Genomic DNA, 18,543 nt, shown 5'->3' with positions numbered 1-18,543 from the left:
GTAATTTCAAAAATTTCAAAACAAATCGTTGCAAAACCAAGTTTACCATAAACACTACATATAGTACATAATAGTACAGGCTTTGGGTAACTGTGAATACAGCTAATATACAATTTGCAATCTTAAATCATTTGAATGCTCTATTAATGAGAATTAAACCTTTGCTCATTTCAAGATCATTTCCGAATACAGATTATTGTATTTCAGCCAAATACTGTTTGACATGCAATCGCAGGTAGTGTAACATCATCTTTAATTGCCACTAGAATCGTTTGGCCAACTGAAGAAAGTAGCATAAGGACAAACCAATATAATCACTATATGAATATATCAGGGAAATGTAATGTTAGCAATTTTTATTTTACAAAATTCTGTCACAGAAAACAGCACAAATGTAATAAAAACCAACCACTAAAGATCCATACAACCGTGAATAAGTTCATACACATATTTTACAATATTATTTGTTCTTTCTGTACTTTTTTTCGAGGGAACTTCCGATGAATGTCCAGTAAAATGCTCTGATAATGTCAAATTCCATAGCGAGCTCCGCACATAGCTGCAACAAAACAAAACAGCTGCAACTATACACTCTTTGTGAATACACCTTTTCAAATTTGTTTACAAAAAAGGATGCTATGGAACATTGTGACAGCAATTTTGATAAACAGCACCAACAAACTCTTGCTCTACGAAAGTCGCAGCATGTAACTTTCCTAAAATAGGCATGAACCACCATAGAATATCGTAAGTATGTGTATTGCACAAGGTAAATATACACATATATACGTAATCTGAATAAAGCACGCAACTTTATCATTGTCTCATAAAGAGGATCATTCAAACAGAAACGCAAGCCTGATAAGCGATTGAACGAGTTAATATTCACGATGGGCTATTACGACTACACCTGAACAAAGCTGGAGATGTCATCTTGATAAACTAGTTTATTTGATGGTGACATCATAGTAAAGCTCTGCCGTGACAAAAGACTAAGTTACCCGCATCACCTGATACTGTCGAACAGGTTGTATTGTAGAAATCAAGTGCGTATGAACAATAAAAATTTGGAATCTTGTTACATCGAATCAAAAGGTCGATGCATAATGTTCATGACCTCATTGCTAGTAACTATTATTGGCAGCGTGTCATTATTACGGAGAGACTGAAGAGCACCTCCTCTAGCTAGTCACAAGCTGATTCATGAACACTTATGAAAATACAGCTTACTCCAATGTTGGCAATGCTTACGATACAATCTTTACTAGAAAAAGAGCCTATGTAATGTCCGTCCATCTTATACATATACTTGTCTATAGTATACAAATACTTATACTTGCCTATATAATACATATACTTATACATATACTTGCCTATAGTATACATATGCTTATACATACACTTGCCTATAGTATGTATACATATACTTATACATATACTTGCCTATAGTATACATATACTTATACATATACTTGCCTGTAGTATACATATACTTATACATACACTTGCCTATAGTATACATATGCTTATACATACACTTGCCTATAGTATACATATGCTTATACATACACTTGCCTATAGTATACATATACTTATACATACACTTGCCTATAGTATACATATGCTTATACATGTATACTGTGTATATATTGTATTGACAATGCTAGCAATCCAATGTAGAGATTGAGAGAATATGCTGGAATAATAATTTCCGATCTTAGTTTGAACTGTTCTTCACGGATGATAATAAATAATAGTAAGGGTGACCAACTTGCAATGCCTTGTCAAGGTGAGCTTGCTCGTTGACTTCATCTGATTTGATCAACTCTTCATTGATGTCTACCAGCATGCTGAGAAGATATGGAGAACGGCAGTTCGCTTCGTAGAGGTCATGGCAATAATCACAAACATCTTTATGCTCGTTGTAGGAACTCAACGTCACCAGACTAGATAGAAAAATTCAAGGAATCACCATAAATAAATCAAATTTGGAGACAAATATTTAAAAAATGTTATGTAAAACACCATCTAGCTTGGCTCGGGCATAAAGAAAACTATATTAAAAATTGGCACTGTCAAAATATCGCAATGGCCAAAGATGCACTTGATATATATGAAATCACAAAAAAAGTAACAATGATTATGTGTTGAATAGCTGTCATATACTCAGTGACCTGTATGCCAAAAATTACCATGCTCTACCAGATCCAATACTAGCTTCAACAAAAAACATTTGTGCAAGTATCATTAGGCTAAATGACAAGAGCTCACAGACATGCAACAAGTAACGATTATTTTAGAAGTATATTACAAATTTCAGAGGCATCAACTGGCTCTCACCCTCTCAGGTAATTCCAAGCGCTTTCATTATTCCTTGCTTTGGAAATTATACCGAGTGTATACCTGTATAAACAATGTTATTTGTTGAAACAAACAATTTTTAAATCGATCTATGTTTAATCCATGTGACTAAAAGGAATGAGCTAAACCTAAACATGAATGAGTCGAGCGGCAAACGGCAGTTGCTGACTCACTTCCTGAAGCGTAAGATGAAAGCGAAAGCGGATAAATGATGTCATTAGACGTGAGACAAGAATCAGACGGTGACTATCAACATGAAGAGTAAAGGCTGCCTAGTCGCTTGAACTGTTTAAGAAACTTAATGTAAAACAGAGCGGCATCAGTGTATGTGCGTAAGCAGTGATCATCTCTCCTATACCAGCAACTGGATGTGATCAAACAGTAAATACATTACAATAAGTATCAACAAATCAGATTCAACCTTCCACTAAATACTTGCACAGTCCATTGTAAAGGTTATGACAAGTTCACATAATTCTAACCTCTGCACCTTCCTTCCGATTTTTTATCTACTGTTTTAATCAAGTAAATGACATTAATGTCTATGTTACGCAGAGCATCTTAATCTACAACGCAGAACCTGTAGAACAACTTGTCAGGCGTTAGTTTTTGTTCTAGTAACACAGCATAGGTTTGAGAAGCTAAGAGAAGCCACGATATCTTGAGCAATATTTAAACTCAATACTGTGAGAGCCGATGTGACACAAGCGTGTAGCAAGGCTATAAGCTTTCGCAATCAATCACAGAGCAAAAGTATTCTAATGATCTCTAGCAGTGAGAGTCTATGATGTAAGAAGGCTGGAGTGCTTGGATACTGACGTAACTGAAGGATGAATCAATGTCGCACCTGAATACCATGAGCTATGAACCTTACTGACTTTAGTTAGGTGGCGCATAACATGCCATATTTATGAAAGACAGCTACTTCTATGAACAGGAAAGTGATATCGCGGTCTAAACGAATGTCAGGGCAACCGTCCGTGGCTATAAAATGTAAAGCAAGGTGGGGCATGGTGCCAATTCACCTCAATAAGTATTTCCAAGAAAAACCAACTCAATAGAATCTGCAGCTTTTCCATCGCAGTTCTAGATAAGCCTAAGACTAAACGATATGCTTGTCCTACTTATACTACTGGTATGCCATGGTTAACTGTGATAGCTATACAAGATTTCTCATGATAAAATGATGTGTTATACATGTAGATGTACTGAGTTTATACATGTAGATGTACTGAGTTTATAGAGGGACCAACCAATCTACAAACAGTAAATGAATAGTTGGAGCGATATGAAACTCAAAAAGTGTATGCTAGCTAAAAACTACCTCAACCTAAAATTCTTCTGCAGCGAAAGAAAACCGGGTTTACATTGTATATAGCTTAATTGTTGAAGTAAACTTTTGAACAAATAAATATATGAACAATGTGATATACTATGAAAGGAGTAAACTGTTGAACTATTAAATATATGAATACTGTGATATACTATGAGAGAAGTAAACCTCATTCAGACAGTGCTTTAAGGTACACCTACTGCACACTCAACATGTCGCAGAAAATCCCAATTACACTACCAATCCCATTTACAGGTATTGATGGAGAGGATTTGGTATTTAGTGCTAACTAAACATTTATTGAGTTTTCTGAAAGTTATGATGGTTTCAAAAAAAGAACAAGGATGAAAACAGCAGAGCTGCTGGTTTAATAAGACGTGATGTGAGCTAGAAGGGAAAGGAAAATTGTCGAAGAATAGAGACGACTACAGGAGGGTTATTCAAAAAAAGGAGAATGGTAATTGATGCAAACTGCAATGGACACGTACGAAGAAGACACAAAGAAATGCAGATATCATGAAAAAGTGTGGAGATGGCACAAGAAATGAAGAGGGTCAGAATGTGATTGACTTTGAAAAAAGGATGAACTTAGATGCAGTAATTACAACATGAAAGAGGAAAAGCATGGAACAAGACACAAACAAAAAAGGACAAAAGACATGGACTATATCATGTACAGGACAGGAAGCATGGATTATATCATGTACAGGACAGAAAGCATGGACTACATCATGTACAGGACAGAAAGCATGGACTATATCAGGTACAAGATGGGAAGCATGAAAGAAGTCAGTCTTCAAGCAGTTGCTAGTAGGAGTGTGACTCCTTAGGGTTCAGTGTAAACTCCCGTTAAATTCACAATTTTTATAGACAGACTGACAGTCGCGTTGAGAAAAGAGTCCTCACAGAACATGGTGTTTGCAAAAGATAGTGTTATCTATGAATAGAGCCGGGCAAATGCTGAAACAGGCCTGAAGAAGTGAAAAGACGCTGGTGAGGAGGAGCAGCAGAGCTATTACGGAGTGTAGGTGTTTGAGTAGCACTGCTGTTGGAAGTTTAATGAGGGTGCTGGGGATGCTGTTACAATGAGAGAAAGAATTTAGCTATCAGGGAGATGCTAGGTAAGAAAATACAGTGTAGAAAATAGGTAAAAATGATGGTTCAAACAGCGTGAAATAGTTTGTAGAAAATTTCAAACATCTGCAATAAGAAGTGATCAACGAGATTAAAAACAAAGATGTGTAAGACAGCGACACAACCAACACTTGCAACACTGTTGCACTCTGTAGAGATAGCAGTACTGAACACAAGGCACGAAGTCGAGTGTGAGGTGGCAGAGCTAAAGATACCTAGGCGTGCAATGGGGGTGACAGGGATAGATGAGATTAAACCTAGAGCATTAAGTAAACAAATAGGGAACATAGAGAGAATATTGAGAGAACATTGAGAGAAGAAATGGATGGAGACAAGGAGTTGCTTTGAGGAGAGTTTAAGAGTACACAACAAGAAAGGTTTCGGGGATAAAACTGCCAGAAACAAGCAGACAAGTAAAATGCAAAAAAGGTTTATGGATGTGATGAAGGACGACATGAGGTCTCTTAGACTGAGAGAAGAGGACCGCAATGAATTGAAAAAGGCGAAGAATGAAAATTGAAGTAACGAGAGTGAATAGAGAAAAAACTGAACGAAGAAAACTATAAAAAGAGTGAACTGGTAAACCAGTGAGCACTTGAGCACTGCCATGGAAAGTCATGTAATATGCACAATTAAATAACTGCTCGTAATTTGAAGTTGTAGATTGGAGTCACTTCCCCAGCCCACTCAAAGAGAGAGAGAGAGAATAACTTCAAGTTACTGTTACTTCTCAAGCTTAGCAATAATGTAAATAACATAACTCCTGCCGAACAAATGAACTATACAGTATATGGTTGACAAGAAAGTTCATTTAAATTACTCACTCAATTTCTGGCTGCACAGCATTCCCTTCGAGATCAGTAGTGTTAGCAAGCACAAAATAGCGTTGATTCCAAGCAGAATTGTTGCGCAAGTCATCAGTGATAAGCTGACTGGCATACTCCATTTCATTGCTCCACAGTGAGAACTTTTGGATTACCCATTGTCTGAAAGAAGCACAGTTGCAGGTTCACAACTAACCATTTGCACCACAAAACAGAAAAAAAATCAGATACACAATGACGGAAGCCTAAGAAAAAAGTCATCTGACAACCATCTACAACTACAAAAAGGAGTTTGCATCTATATACAGTCAAACATGGATAACTCGAACTTCAAGGGACCGAGCAAAAGTGTTCGAATTATCAGAGCATTCAAGTTATCAGAGCACTGTCACAAGTCCATATATTTACTTATTTATTAGTAGATACATGTACATATACAAACTATAATATAAATCAAAAGCACAAATGGCTTGTTTCAAATTAAATGCTTCTAATGTAAAGTTTAAAACGTTTTCATGAAAAAGTATAGAGATTTTTCTATCACTTGAGATTGGTTTGTTGTTTGAGGTGATGTTATTGCCAGGACGTTTTTCAGATTGACATTGGCAAAATTGGTGCTATTCATCGTATCGCTGTATAAATCAAATTTCACCAAACTTTTAGAAAGGTCGTTGACAAAAATATTTTGCCGATGGTGGTAATAACGACGCTTATGAATTACGAAAAGATGAAGTTTACCTCAATGGCTTTGAATTTCTTTGATTTTCTAAAGCGAAAACAACCGTTTCGGTAGCTGTTGGGCAAAAAAACAGTTCGAATTAACAGTGTTGAATTCGAGTTATCTATAGCAATTTATCATTACGTGGGAACGGACCAAAGGAAATGTTCGAATTAACCATTTTTTCGAGCTATCCGTGGACGAGTTATCCATGTTTGACTGTATATCAATCTCAGTGTGTGTCTGTCATCTGTCATTCGTTTGTCCAGTTATATTAATAAAGTTTTAGGAGCGAAAAATCCACTTTGCGCTGGATTTGAACTCGGAACCTCCTGGTCTACAGACAGGCCTATTCGTACGCAGACAAGTGATCAAACCCACTAAACTGGCCATATCGCTGGGGCACGAGGAACTGGCCATAGCGATGAATAATTAAGCACATATTCATTACATCGGTTAAAACAGCGCTTGCAGGCGATTATTAAGCTGGCTTCACACACGGTTCTTATTATCTAGCTCAAGTTACTAGAAATTCCCCTGTCATACAGCCCACGACCTGATAATGGAATAAGTGATAACGGAAAAAAGAAATGGCAGTGCTGGTTGTTGAAAAAGTAGTTGTCAGCAGGAATTGGCAGAGTATAGTGTAAATGAAAGTTGTTCGAGATAACATAAAATAAATTTGAGGGAGCACGACTTCAAAAAGGTGCAAATAACCATGTGTCCTTTAGCGGGATATTGCCGAACCCGGGCCGTAGTCTACACACACAAAAAAACAACAAAGGTCTACGTAGTTATGAGAAAAAACAAAAGTATCCACCCAAATATCTCACCAATCTGATAAGCAGCACACACAAAAACTAAACCAATCGACAGAGCCACCCATCATGTCAAAATCTTCCAAGTTTCAAGTCATGTCTTGCACAACTCACCTTATGGTTTCTCAAAACTTGTCCCAAAGTTCCTATTAATTTGAAACTATCCTGCTAGCCTAACCTAATGTCCTGATTCAACATATCAATAACGATCGGGGCATTGCTAAAAGAGGGAATCAAAAAGTTCGGGAGCACTCAGCAATGCCCCGATTGTTACTGAGATGTTGAATTAGGACGTTAGGCTAGGCTAGCGGTGACCATTTCTAAAACCGCAATTGGACAGTTTCAAATTAATAAGGACTTTGGGACAAGTTTTGAGAAACCATAAGGTGAGTTGTGCAAGACATGACTTGAAACTTGGAATATTTTGACATGATGGGTGGCTCTGTCGATTGGTTTAGTTTTTGTGTGTGCTGCTTATCAGATTGGTGAGATATTTGGGTGGATACTTTTGTTTTTTCTCATAACTACGTGGACCTTTGTTGTTTTTTTGTGAGTGTAGACTACGGCCCGGCTTCGGCAATATCCCGCTAAAGGACACCTGTGCGAATAACAATTTCAACAAATATAGAAAAGTTAGATAAGTTCAGCGTACTGTTAAAGGTCATGCAATCTAGTCTCCTCTCTTTTACATTGTAGGATTTGGTCATTGATAGCTAAGCGAGTGATGCGCTCTCTAGCGAAGTTGTTAACTTCTAGATTACATTGTTAATTAAAGCTGTAGGCCTAACCTACTGTGATGTATGTAATTTAACAACAAAAATAAGGAAATATGTTTATTATAACTGTGAAATGCAAAATTAGAAGTAAAATGGCAAGCTACTGTGTACTATACACAGTTTGAAAGTTGGTTGTGTTGAATGTAGAATGGTTTTGATAGCGATCTTTAAAAGAAAGCAAGTATGAGCGTTCACGCATCTGGAAGTTTTATGCAAACTGCAGCAAAATAAAAAAAGGTTCTCGTCATAAGGGGGCATTGTAGTTCGACCCTAGCTTGAACATAAGTTGTAAAGAATTTCGGCTAACGTTTTAAATAATTTAATGAAACCTTCGGTGATTGGACAAAAAAACATAGGCTGATAAACTGTGTACCACAATTTCGTACCTGTAAATCGGTCCACGTCTCAAACGGTCTACGTTTATTACAGAAACCTTCGAATAAATTTGTTTACAAGTAAACAATGCCATAGACTGGTGAAATGAGCACGGTTTTCTCGTGAAAGACGCACTGCTAAATAGTTCTACTATCTGTCGCACGGCTTTATTGGCGTATCGTAGGCGGGTCTTAACTTTTATTAAACCAAGCTTTTCAAGCGTTTTGTGGCGATTTTTGGCCAAATTAATCTGTCTATTTGTGTATAATCCGATCAGGTGGGTAAGTTTTAAGATACTGTTGACAATTTACAAAGACTTGGTAACATATTTAAATAGGCTTATGTGTTTTGTATCGTTATTATACTTTAACGACTCTACAAAACGATGGTTAAATTTGTTGATGAGATTTCGAAACAAAGGTTTGCGACGTTGTTGATGAAAGATTTTCGTAAGTTGTGTGCACATGGAGTTATCATAAAAACTCTCAAACTTTGCTCCGCTCGTTTCGTCGTGGGACTAGCTTACCAGGTAAGTTACTCAAATCCATCGAGTAATTATTTTATTTTTTGTGCAGCACCCGGCATTTATCTATTTATTATATATTCCTTGCAGCAAAGGCAAATATGCTAATAAAATATGAAAACTTCGTTATGGTTCATAAACATTTATGGGCCATTTTCAACTGTGAGCACCGACAATAAACAAGTAAAAACAATTCATGTCGGGACATCAATGGAAACTTGCGGGTATATACCGGATGATATACAAACTTGTATATGGTAAAACAAATAAGAAGTGGCTCACCTGTGTTGCCAAGCATGATAATTTTTAGCGTCTTTGGAAAGAATGTGTGCAGTAAAATCCAGCTCCTGAGATGATTCTCCTAACCAGTCAACAATGAGCTGGCGGTGGTACCTGAGAAGCATAACATAATAATAATCAGGTTAGATTGTAAGGATTTCATTTTTTGATATTGTAAATACTTTACGAAATACAAAAGCTTATGAATTTGTGCTTTTAATAATATTTCCTACAAATGGATTTATGCAACAGAATCTTGTGTAAACAAGAAAGCAAATGCAACCCACAAAATATTTTGTACGAAAGCAGTTTGGGCCGCATTAGAATTACAATCAATATGATTCAAATTAATTTATAAACAGCAAACATTGTATGTTTGACAAACACAAGCTCTGTCACTAAAAGATGATGGCTGAAATATTAGACAACTCCTATAGAAGTTGTCCCTATTTAGCATCAAATAGTGCTAGATTTTCAAAATGATTGATGTAACTAACTACGCAGTATCGAACACAAGATCATTTGTAACTTTTGATCGCTGGCTGATAGCAACTGGCTAAACTTATTTGTGATTGTTGAAAATAGCGCGCTGTAATGACCAGAGGATATTTGTCCGAAAACTAACATACAGATGCTAAACTGAAACCAAACCATAAATTTGGACTACTACGGCTCTCTAACTCTTCTGGTTTGCTGAAAACATAAAAATGTCTGAATAGAGTCAGACTAGCAGATATGAGCGCAAAGAGAACTGAATGAACAGATGTGACCATTTCACTTAGTACAATTAGAGATTATCACAGATGTGCTATTCTCAAACCGACGTATAGATTGAACTAGCCGAATGCCCGGCGTTGCACGGGTATTAAAAATCAGCTTGTAAACAGTGACAGATAATGTAGTTGCCTGCCTCTTGCCATTAGCCTGGTGTATTGCCAATGGCTAACTTGAGTAAGCTGGTAGCTTACTAATAAGAGCCGTGAGAGCAAGCTTTAAACCATAACTTCCACGTACAACTTTCATCGTATCTTCTAAGTAAATCAGACACACTGATTCCGATTTTGTACTCAAAATAAAAATTGATCCACTAACTTTTAAAGTCGTGACGCTTTTTTAAAGCGTCTCAATATCGGTCTCAAAAACAACACGATCGGTACAACAAGCTCCGCCCATAAATATGTGACGTAGCCTAGCTTTTTAGGAGCGGGAGTTAGGGATGTTTAGTCTGATTTAGAATGATAGAGATGGGTGTCTTAAAACCCATTATTATCTAAATTCAGCCTTCAAAATAATCTCAGCCTTTTATGAAAGGTAGATGAGCTATTTAACTTTGCATATTTAAAAATGAGCTAAAAAAAGCTCCTTATAACAATGCTAGCTTGCGATAAAATCGCGCTTTTTTAAGCTCATTTTTCTCGGCGTTCAGCCTATTAAACATCCTGTAACAAGCTACGAGCAATTTTAAATAGTTTATCTATCTTTCATAAAAGACTGAGAAGATTTTACAAGCTGAATTTAGATAATAATGGGTTTTAAGACAGCCATCTCCACCATTCTAAATCAGACTAAACATCCCTAGCTTCCGTTCCTAAAAAGCTACGCTACGTCAAATATTCATGGGCGGAGCTTGTTGTGCCGATTGTGTTGTTTTCGAGACCGATATTAAAACGCTGTAAAAAGCCTTCATTAATTTGAAAGTTAGTGGATCAATCTTTATTTTGAGTACAAAATCGGAATCAGCGTGTTTGATTTACCTAGAAAATACGATAAAAGTTGTACGCAGCAGTTATAGTTTAATGGCTTGGGCAACGCAGAGTGTTGTGCCTATTTTAACTGACGTAATGACTCATATCGCCTCACAATTCAATGCATCTCGTGTAGCTCAATTGGTAAGATCAGTGTCGTATAGTTTCACAGAGTCCCGTGAACAAAAACCGGAAACAATAACGCTTGATTCTAAACAAACCTGATCGACATACTGATCTCTAATGGAATATTCTTACCTCGCTCTCAACATCTCACTCTTTTGCATTTACTTTACTTTATTACAAAAAATCACTTGTAGTTTCTTGTAGGGAAGTTTGTCCTTTTTCAAATGGTGTATAATACAACAATCAATTTCAAAGTGACTGCCAATGGGTGTAATTTTTGTTGGTTAGTGTTGCGGCCTCTCCATTATAACTTATATAAAACGATAGTGGGCGAGGCTTGTTTGTTTGGAGCCGTGCGAGCTCCGATATACGCATCCGTTAACAGCGAAACTCTGTGAAGTTATACAGCTCTGTACTGTCATAGTCATATAGCTTTACACAGTCTCGCGACCAAAACTGGAAACAAAAACGTCCGATTCCAAACAAACCCGATTGACATACTGATCTCTAATGGAATATTCATACCTCGCTCTCAATACCGCTCTTTTTTGCATTTACTTTACGTTTTTACAAAAACGTTATTAGTAGCTTTTTGTAGAAAATTTTGTTTTCTTTCAAATGGTTTATGATACAACAATCAATTTTAAAGCGACTGCTAATGGGAGTAGTTTTTGTTGATTAATGTTGCGGCCTCTCCATTATAACTTATATAAAAATAGTAGGCGTGGCCTGTTTGATTGGGATCGAGCGAGCTCCCGTATACGCTTCTGTTGGTCGCGGGACTCTGTGAAACTATACGGCTTTGGGTAAGATATTTGCTTGGCGAACGGGGATTTCCGAGATGAAACAGAATATTTCATTCCTAAATTTTATTAGCTATAGCTGGAGTCACCGAAATATACAGACAAATTTTGATATTTATAAATAAGTCAGTCCACTAGGTATTTTCCATGTGTAAAAGCTCTACCTTTTTGGTCATAACCTTTTTGGGCACAATAAGGGCAATTAACATGCTTCTAACAACAGCTACCCGATACGAAATCATTAATTAAGCAGTAAGAATATCAGTAAGTTTCTAAAGGCCTTCAACTTTGCCCACAATGCGTGTAAAGAACAAGATTGTAGATTTTATTCCGAAATAACATAGACCAGCCTTTAAGGTAGAGCTTTATGAGAGTGTTCCATATAGAACGGCTGGCTAGCTAGGACTTGACTCAGCCAGCCAGGACTTGACTCGCAGTGACAGCCACAGATCGCTATCACACTTTTACGTGTTTAATTGTACCTTTGTTATCTAATTACATGTACTCTATACACAACTCGAAATTCACAAATAACATAATGTTATGACTTCTGCTATATACGCATGCAGCTCACCACAAGATGAGCAGTAAATGCAGCATTTTATTTAAAGCCAACACCTATTCTCTTACATTTGAACTCAAAATGTGCAAGTTACGTTCTGGTACATATTTGGTGGTACCCATACGGTAGTACCCATTCGTTAGTACCCATATGGTAATGTTCACATGGTAGTGTTTATATGGTAGTGCTCATATGGTGATGCTCATATGGTAGTAATTATATGGTAGCGCTTATATGGTAGCTCTTACAAGGTTGTGCTCATATGGTAGCTCGTACAAAGTTGTGCTCATATGGTAGCTCTTACAAGGTTGTGCTCATATGGTAGCTCTTATAAGGTTGTGCTCATATGGTAGCTCTTATAAGGTTGTGTTCATATGGTAGCTCTTACAAGGTTATGCTCATATGGTAGCTCTTACAAGGTTGTGCTCATATGGTAGCTCTTATAAGGTTGTGCTCATATGGTAACTCTTACAAGGTTGTGCTCATATGGTAGCTTTTACAATGTTGTGCTCATATGGTAGCTCTTACAAGGTTGTGCTCATATGGTAGCTCTTATAAGGTTGTGCTCATATGGTAGCTCTTATAAGGTTGTGCTCATATGGTAGCTCTTATAAGGTTGTGCTCATATGGTAGCTCTTATAAGGTAGTGCCCATATGGTAGTGTTTATATGGTAGTGTTCACACGATAATACTTATATGGTAGTGTTCACACAGTTGTGCTCACATGTACATAAATTCTTATGAGCAACTCTTTGGTGCAACTCTTCATTCCACTGAATAATATATGAGGCATCTAATGATACAGCCAGAGCATATTTCTAACTTACTGATACCAGTCTTACAAAAATATATGCCTCAACATTCCCTCCTGCTTCTTATCTCATTAACTCCAATGTCTAGTTTACTGTCTAATTATTAATGTAACGGACCTCAGTTATTGGTACACAGAAGCTGATGAGGTTTGTGTATGATTAATAGCCAGAACGAGTAAGAGCCCAACAGTTTAAGCTGTTAGACACAATCTAGTTGATTAACCCTGTGACTTGCAGGCTGTTGTGGAGACCTAATATATGGTTTAATGGCTTGCGCAACGCAGAATGCTATGCCTATTTTAACTGACGTAATGACTCATATCGCCTCACAATTCAATGCATCTCATGTAGCTCAAATGGTAAGATCAGTGTCGTATAGTTTCACAGAGTCCCGTGAACAAAAACAGGAAACAATAACGCTTGATTCCAAACAAACCTGATCGACATACTGATCTCTAATGGAATATTCTTACCTCGCTCTCAACATCTCACTCTTTTGCATATACTTTACTTTATTACAAAAAATCACTTGTAGTTTCTTGTAGGGAATTTTGTCCATTTTCAAATGGTGTATAATACAACAATCAATTTCAAAGTGACTGCCAATGGTAAAAAAACTTGGGAGTTTACTACAGATTTCATTATACTATAATGAAATCTGTAGAATTTTTTCCACTATCAGTAGCAAGAGTTATTATGGCTGTAAGATGAACCCAAGCTCCCTGAAGAAATATAATTATTTACAGTCGAGAAACATGTGGTACCTTGTGGAAAACATATTGTAAAATATGACTATTGATTACCACAATAAAGATTGCTCATATATATATGTAACCTTGTTAGTTGGTAGCGGAGAAACTGAACACAAGTAGGCAGACGCCACTAGTTTGCAGGTTTTAAAGAACAAGGATTGTATTCTAGCTCAAAAAGTGTCAATAGTTCTGTAAACTAAACGGAACATAGCTAACTTCCGCAGTGTTCAATTATCACTAGGGATGCAGACTCACATGGTAATAACTATGTTAAAGTCTATGACTCCGAGCATAATTTTAAAGTAGGTATAAAATAGCCAAAAACAATTTTTTTGGTTTTTTAAAGAAAGTTGAAGCCAAAAAAGATCATTGCTTACCAAACTTGATAATTTTTAGGATGGCATTTGATGATCTTGGTGATGTAAGCAAGTTCAACATTTAAATCTGACTTGAGCTCCTGAAGCACCAACCTTCGGTAATGCCTGAAAGTAACAGACAGACTATAACAATTAATTTTGATACATACAATTTAACGATCACATACAGGAGTTCAGCTCAAACAATCTCTGATTAGCAGCTAATACTTTTAGCTGGCTAAAAGGATTATTTCCAGATTTATTTTCGATCTATGTTATTATCAGTTTTTGTGTAATACCAAACAGTGTAGTTGGCTGGATTGTGACGTATGGCGTCTCGCGTAAGGCTAAGTACTCGCTCTGACTTCTCTCCGCTGCGTAAAACTGCTCGAAAGTGGTTGTACACATCAGAAACTGTAACAATAAAAATCCATTGAAGATGAGTTGCTACAGGTTTAAACAATATAACAAGCATTTGTTTAAAATTTTTTCAATAACTTTTTTACAAAAAGTTATTGGTAACATATTATGATACAATATAAACAGTGCAGTCAGTGCTGGCAGTGGCACGACGAACCGAATAAGAATAGAAGAATCAGTCACCACAAAACATTATTTTTGAGAATCCATCGGCGTGCAGATAAAACCAAAGGTATGTTGTAATATAAATCAATACTTTAAAAAAATTAGTCGTATCACAAACGTTACACCGCAGAAAATCAGTGACAGCATAACTTGTCATGCAAGATAAATGAATAGGTATAATAGCACTAACACTGTTCGCTATATGCTATAGCTACAATAGGAGCGGGACCGTCGTCTTGTGGAATAGGGGTGACGTCTTTCCACGCTGGTGAGTCAGAATATAACACCAAATCATCTGGGTCGGATTCAGAAGAACTTTCTGCCATCGTTTACAATCATAGCAAGATGTTCTAAATGCTTTTTATGCGAATTCAACAATAGGAGACAAGCGATACAGAACTAAGGCTGGATTCCCATAAACGCCAGTCAGTAATACAGATTATTAGACAGTCATGTAACTCTGAGGTTTGGCGGCTAGTGATCACGGTCTAATTTTTGTCGCTCGCTTTCAGCGGCATCCAAAGTACGGTACGTGACATTCAGTTTTTCGTTCAGTTTTGTGCGAATCTTCAGCAATTTGTAGATCGCCAAAGAGCCATCTGACTATACAACGCTGTACCGTGCAAATTCTACAGTCACGCTCGCAAAGCATTCAGACATAGGTGTACTGCAATACTAGCTAGGGTTATTGCCAGACGTCAAAATTGTGCCAAAGGCTAAAGTTTATTTAGCTTTTCAGTATTGCAAAAGGTATTCACATTAAAAACTTCCGAATTAAAATCGATGTAATATAGTATAATAGTACTATAACTAAAATTAGGGAAAGCTGTACACAGGAGTTGAAGGAGTACAAGGAGTTGAACACGTTCAACTCCTTTTAAAAGAGTTATCTGAAGTTTACTGCCTACATATTTATTGTTTCAAATCGATAATACAAGGGCCATTCAATAAATAAGGTAAATTAGTTGATAAAAATAGTTGTTTTGTTATAAGTAGAAGCATAGAATTTTTTCTCATTTTTCAACATAATCACATACTTCCAATGGAGGTACTAGTTTTTGAATGCCTTCAACATAGAAATATTTAGATTGACTTTTTAAAAGGTTAATTGCTGCAATTTTACTTTAATCATTGTAGCAAAATGAGTTCTCAGAAACTTTTTAGTAGGCCCAAACAGGTAGAAATCAGACAGTGCAAGATCAGGACTGCAGGGAGGATGTGGTAGCAAATCTCAATGAAAACTATTGATTGTTTTGGTTACTGTGTTGGGTCTGGCATTGTTTTGGTAAAAAATGACTCTAGCTGACTGTAAACCTCAATGTCGATCATTTGCATCAAGCGTAATCTTTAAAAGTTCACAATATGTGGTACTGTTGACAGTGGTGCATTTTTCAAGATAGGAAATAGTAATAGACTCCTATATATATATATAGAACTTTTTCCTGATCGGAGATGCACTATCTATTTACTGTATTGGCTGACATTTGGATTGAGGTTCATAGTGCCAAATCCAGGTCTCATTACTAGTGGCAACCCTTTTAAAAAACTCATTACCTTCTCTTTCATATTGAGAAACATTCTGTTGCCACAACGTGACCCTCTTCTGTCTTTCCTCTTGGGCCAGTTGTTTGGGAACCCAGTTAGAGCTAACTTTAGAGTAAGCCAGGCCCTCATGAATAATTTTGTGGGCTGTTCGTACTGTTCCACCAAATTTTTTTACAACCTTCTCACTGCTACTCTTCTCTCAAACTGAGCAAGCTCATTAACTGCTTTAATCATGGTAGAGGTTCTCGGAAAGACATGTTTACCTAATTGCTATTCATCGTAAGTATTTGTCCTGCCTTCCCTAAACAATTTTGTCCTTTTGTAGACCTTTTTCTGACTACAACTGTTTTCTGTATCAACATTAACCATTCTCCTATAAATCTAATTAGGTTTACATACCCTTCATCTACCAAAATTTGATAACTGGTCTCTATTCAATTTTGGAGCATTTGTCTCGATTGGCCATTTTGGAAAACCACAAAAAAGACTACATGACCACGTAATCTCCTAAAAAATGTTGCGATCACCAGTAGAGATTATATAAACTTGAAAAATTAGGCTTCTACTTATAATGGAACACTTTATAAATAAAGACGTATCTATTTATTGTATGCCCCTCGTGCATAGCACTTAAATCTTCCATTCAAGCTATGGAGGTAAAGTCAGAAATAGAGTTTGACAAAACATGCACAATTGTTAGCGCAGGGCATTCTATAGATACGAGGTGTGAGAGTAATGGCCGTAGTTTGATATTGTAAGCTATTAGTCTTACCTTCACATAAACTTTGCTCTTTTTCTAACTTGCAAGGTGTTTACGTAGTGTGATCTCAGGCAAAGCCATTTGACAGGCTCAACCACTCTATCAATAAGGAATGGCGATGACAGCAGCATGGCTGAAATGGGTTAGCCTAGATCAAGTAAAGCGACCAATGACATAATTGCTTCATTGGTATACAGCACAGCATAAATACATATGTAGTAACACTTGTATTTAAAAGCGAAGGACTTGAAGTCATTTATATTTGCGCAGTCTGAGCAAGGTAGTGAGTTATAAGACTGAAGCGTAGTCTTTGTTTATTTCCTAATTGTTATGGTGCAGTCTAAAGCATTCGTAACTTTAAGGTGTGGATTTTGCTAAGGTATAACATAACTTCTGTCGACTATTTAAGAATATCGATGGGAGTGTTTGGCTTTTAGATCATGCACAAATGTCTGTAACTAATTTGTATTGCAGGGCTGAGACTCCATAGAGCCCGAACTGGAATTAAAACTCAATATGAATATGGGCAAAGACGCCAAAGATTATGGTATGTTTTAATAGTTTATGGTGATGTAATATGGTGCTGAATGTTGGCAGTTACTCTACAAACTATTCTAAGATGGCGTCTGTTATATCATTCATTAGATAGTTTATGGTGAAGCCTGTTCTGATTAATGGTGTAGTGCGCTTCACTTGTTTCTAAATCCTTTTATTGAAGTGTATGGGAATTGCATGCTAGTTTCCACGTTGTATCCTATTTGTGATGCATCTTGGTGTAGGGAAGTCAATCATTCCTTAGTGGTAGTGAGGACTTCAATTGTACTCATTTGAGAAATAAGCATTTCTACATTCACCAAGTTACTGTGCTGATGCACATAATTCTTTTCCTGTGATGACTGTACTGTAGGTCTGACTGGAAGCTCTCAGATGTCTTCACCATACCTAAACTTTAATCCTGCTTTTGTTACCTCTGTAAGTGTTTTTGTTTGCTATTTGCATTCATTTGGTTTTCCCGTTCTGGTGAATAGTATATCAGGTAAAGATTTTAATTGCAATTGTTGCTTGCTGTAATACGAAAACCTTTCTCTAGTTTTCATTCCTGTGATTGCTTTCTTCAAGTGAAAGTTGATTAGAATCGACTCAACTGTTGTTATTCTTCCGCTGCTATGCAATCAGACATTTCAGCTAGAAAGATGTGTTTACTATAAAATGCTACATTTAGGGAGACGATACAGATTACCTATATCCGGAATGGTCGAGTGGCGCAACAGGCAGAGGGAGATTTGAGCTCATGTTTAGTACCATTGGAGGTTTTACCGCAGCAGGTAACTATTCAGATTTAATATGCTTAGAAGT

The 18,543-nt window shown here is 36.8% G+C and overlaps 2 protein-coding genes across 2 annotated transcripts in view; one reads left to right on the top strand and one right to left on the bottom strand.

Annotated features, from left to right (window-relative positions):
• Nucleotides 1–341: 341 nt before the first annotated feature.
• Nucleotides 342–15,319, bottom strand: LOC137401390 (protein farnesyltransferase/geranylgeranyltransferase type-1 subunit alpha-like). The gene is made up of 8 exons (XM_068087719.1): nucleotides 15,073–15,319; nucleotides 14,597–14,711; nucleotides 14,319–14,423; nucleotides 9,145–9,255; nucleotides 5,653–5,814; nucleotides 2,341–2,403; nucleotides 1,772–1,946; nucleotides 342–559 (listed from the first exon to the last, which is right to left on the bottom strand). Exons 1-8 carry the CDS (start codon nucleotides 15,206–15,208, stop codon nucleotides 461–463), a joined length of 966 nt encoding a protein of 321 aa, XP_067943820.1. The 5' UTR covers nucleotides 15,209–15,319; the 3' UTR covers nucleotides 342–460.
• Nucleotides 15,320–15,499: 180 nt separating this feature from the next.
• The window catches only part of LOC137386013 (mitochondrial import inner membrane translocase subunit Tim23-like), a 10,590-nt gene continuing 7,546 nt past the window's right edge, over nucleotides 15,500–18,543 (top strand). The window contains exons 1-4 of the mRNA XM_068072659.1: nucleotides 15,500–15,632; nucleotides 17,662–17,734; nucleotides 18,095–18,159; nucleotides 18,410–18,512. Coding sequence (XP_067928760.1) covers nucleotides 17,704–17,734; nucleotides 18,095–18,159; nucleotides 18,410–18,512 — 199 coding nt within the window. The 5' untranslated portion in view covers nucleotides 15,500–15,632; nucleotides 17,662–17,703. The remainder of the gene's footprint in view (nucleotides 15,633–17,661; nucleotides 17,735–18,094; nucleotides 18,160–18,409; nucleotides 18,513–18,543) is intronic.

Source organism: Watersipora subatra, chromosome 1 (assembly GCF_963576615.1).
Source record: "Watersipora subatra chromosome 1, tzWatSuba1.1, whole genome shotgun sequence".
NCBI lineage: Eukaryota > Metazoa > Bryozoa > Gymnolaemata > Cheilostomatida > Watersiporidae > Watersipora > Watersipora subatra.
Note: the sequence above shows the minus strand (reverse complement) of the source record. Positions and strands in the feature narration are given on the sequence as shown.

What these genes read in the sequence shown, in the direction of transcription:
- LOC137401390 (XM_068087719.1), bottom strand. Translation starts at nt 15,208, where the DNA reads ATGGCAGAAAGTTCTTCTGAATCCGACCCAGATGATTTGGTGTTATAT. An exon ending in CCAGCCAACTACACTGTTTG is followed by an intron (nt 14,424 to 14,596) that starts GTATTACACAAA and finishes TGTTACTTTCAG; the next exon opens with GCATTACCGAAGGTTGGTGC. An exon ending in ACCTTGACAAGGCATTGCAA is followed by an intron (nt 560 to 1,771) that starts GTTGGTCACCCT and finishes GTTTTGTTGCAG; the next exon opens with CTATGTGCGGAGCTCGCTAT.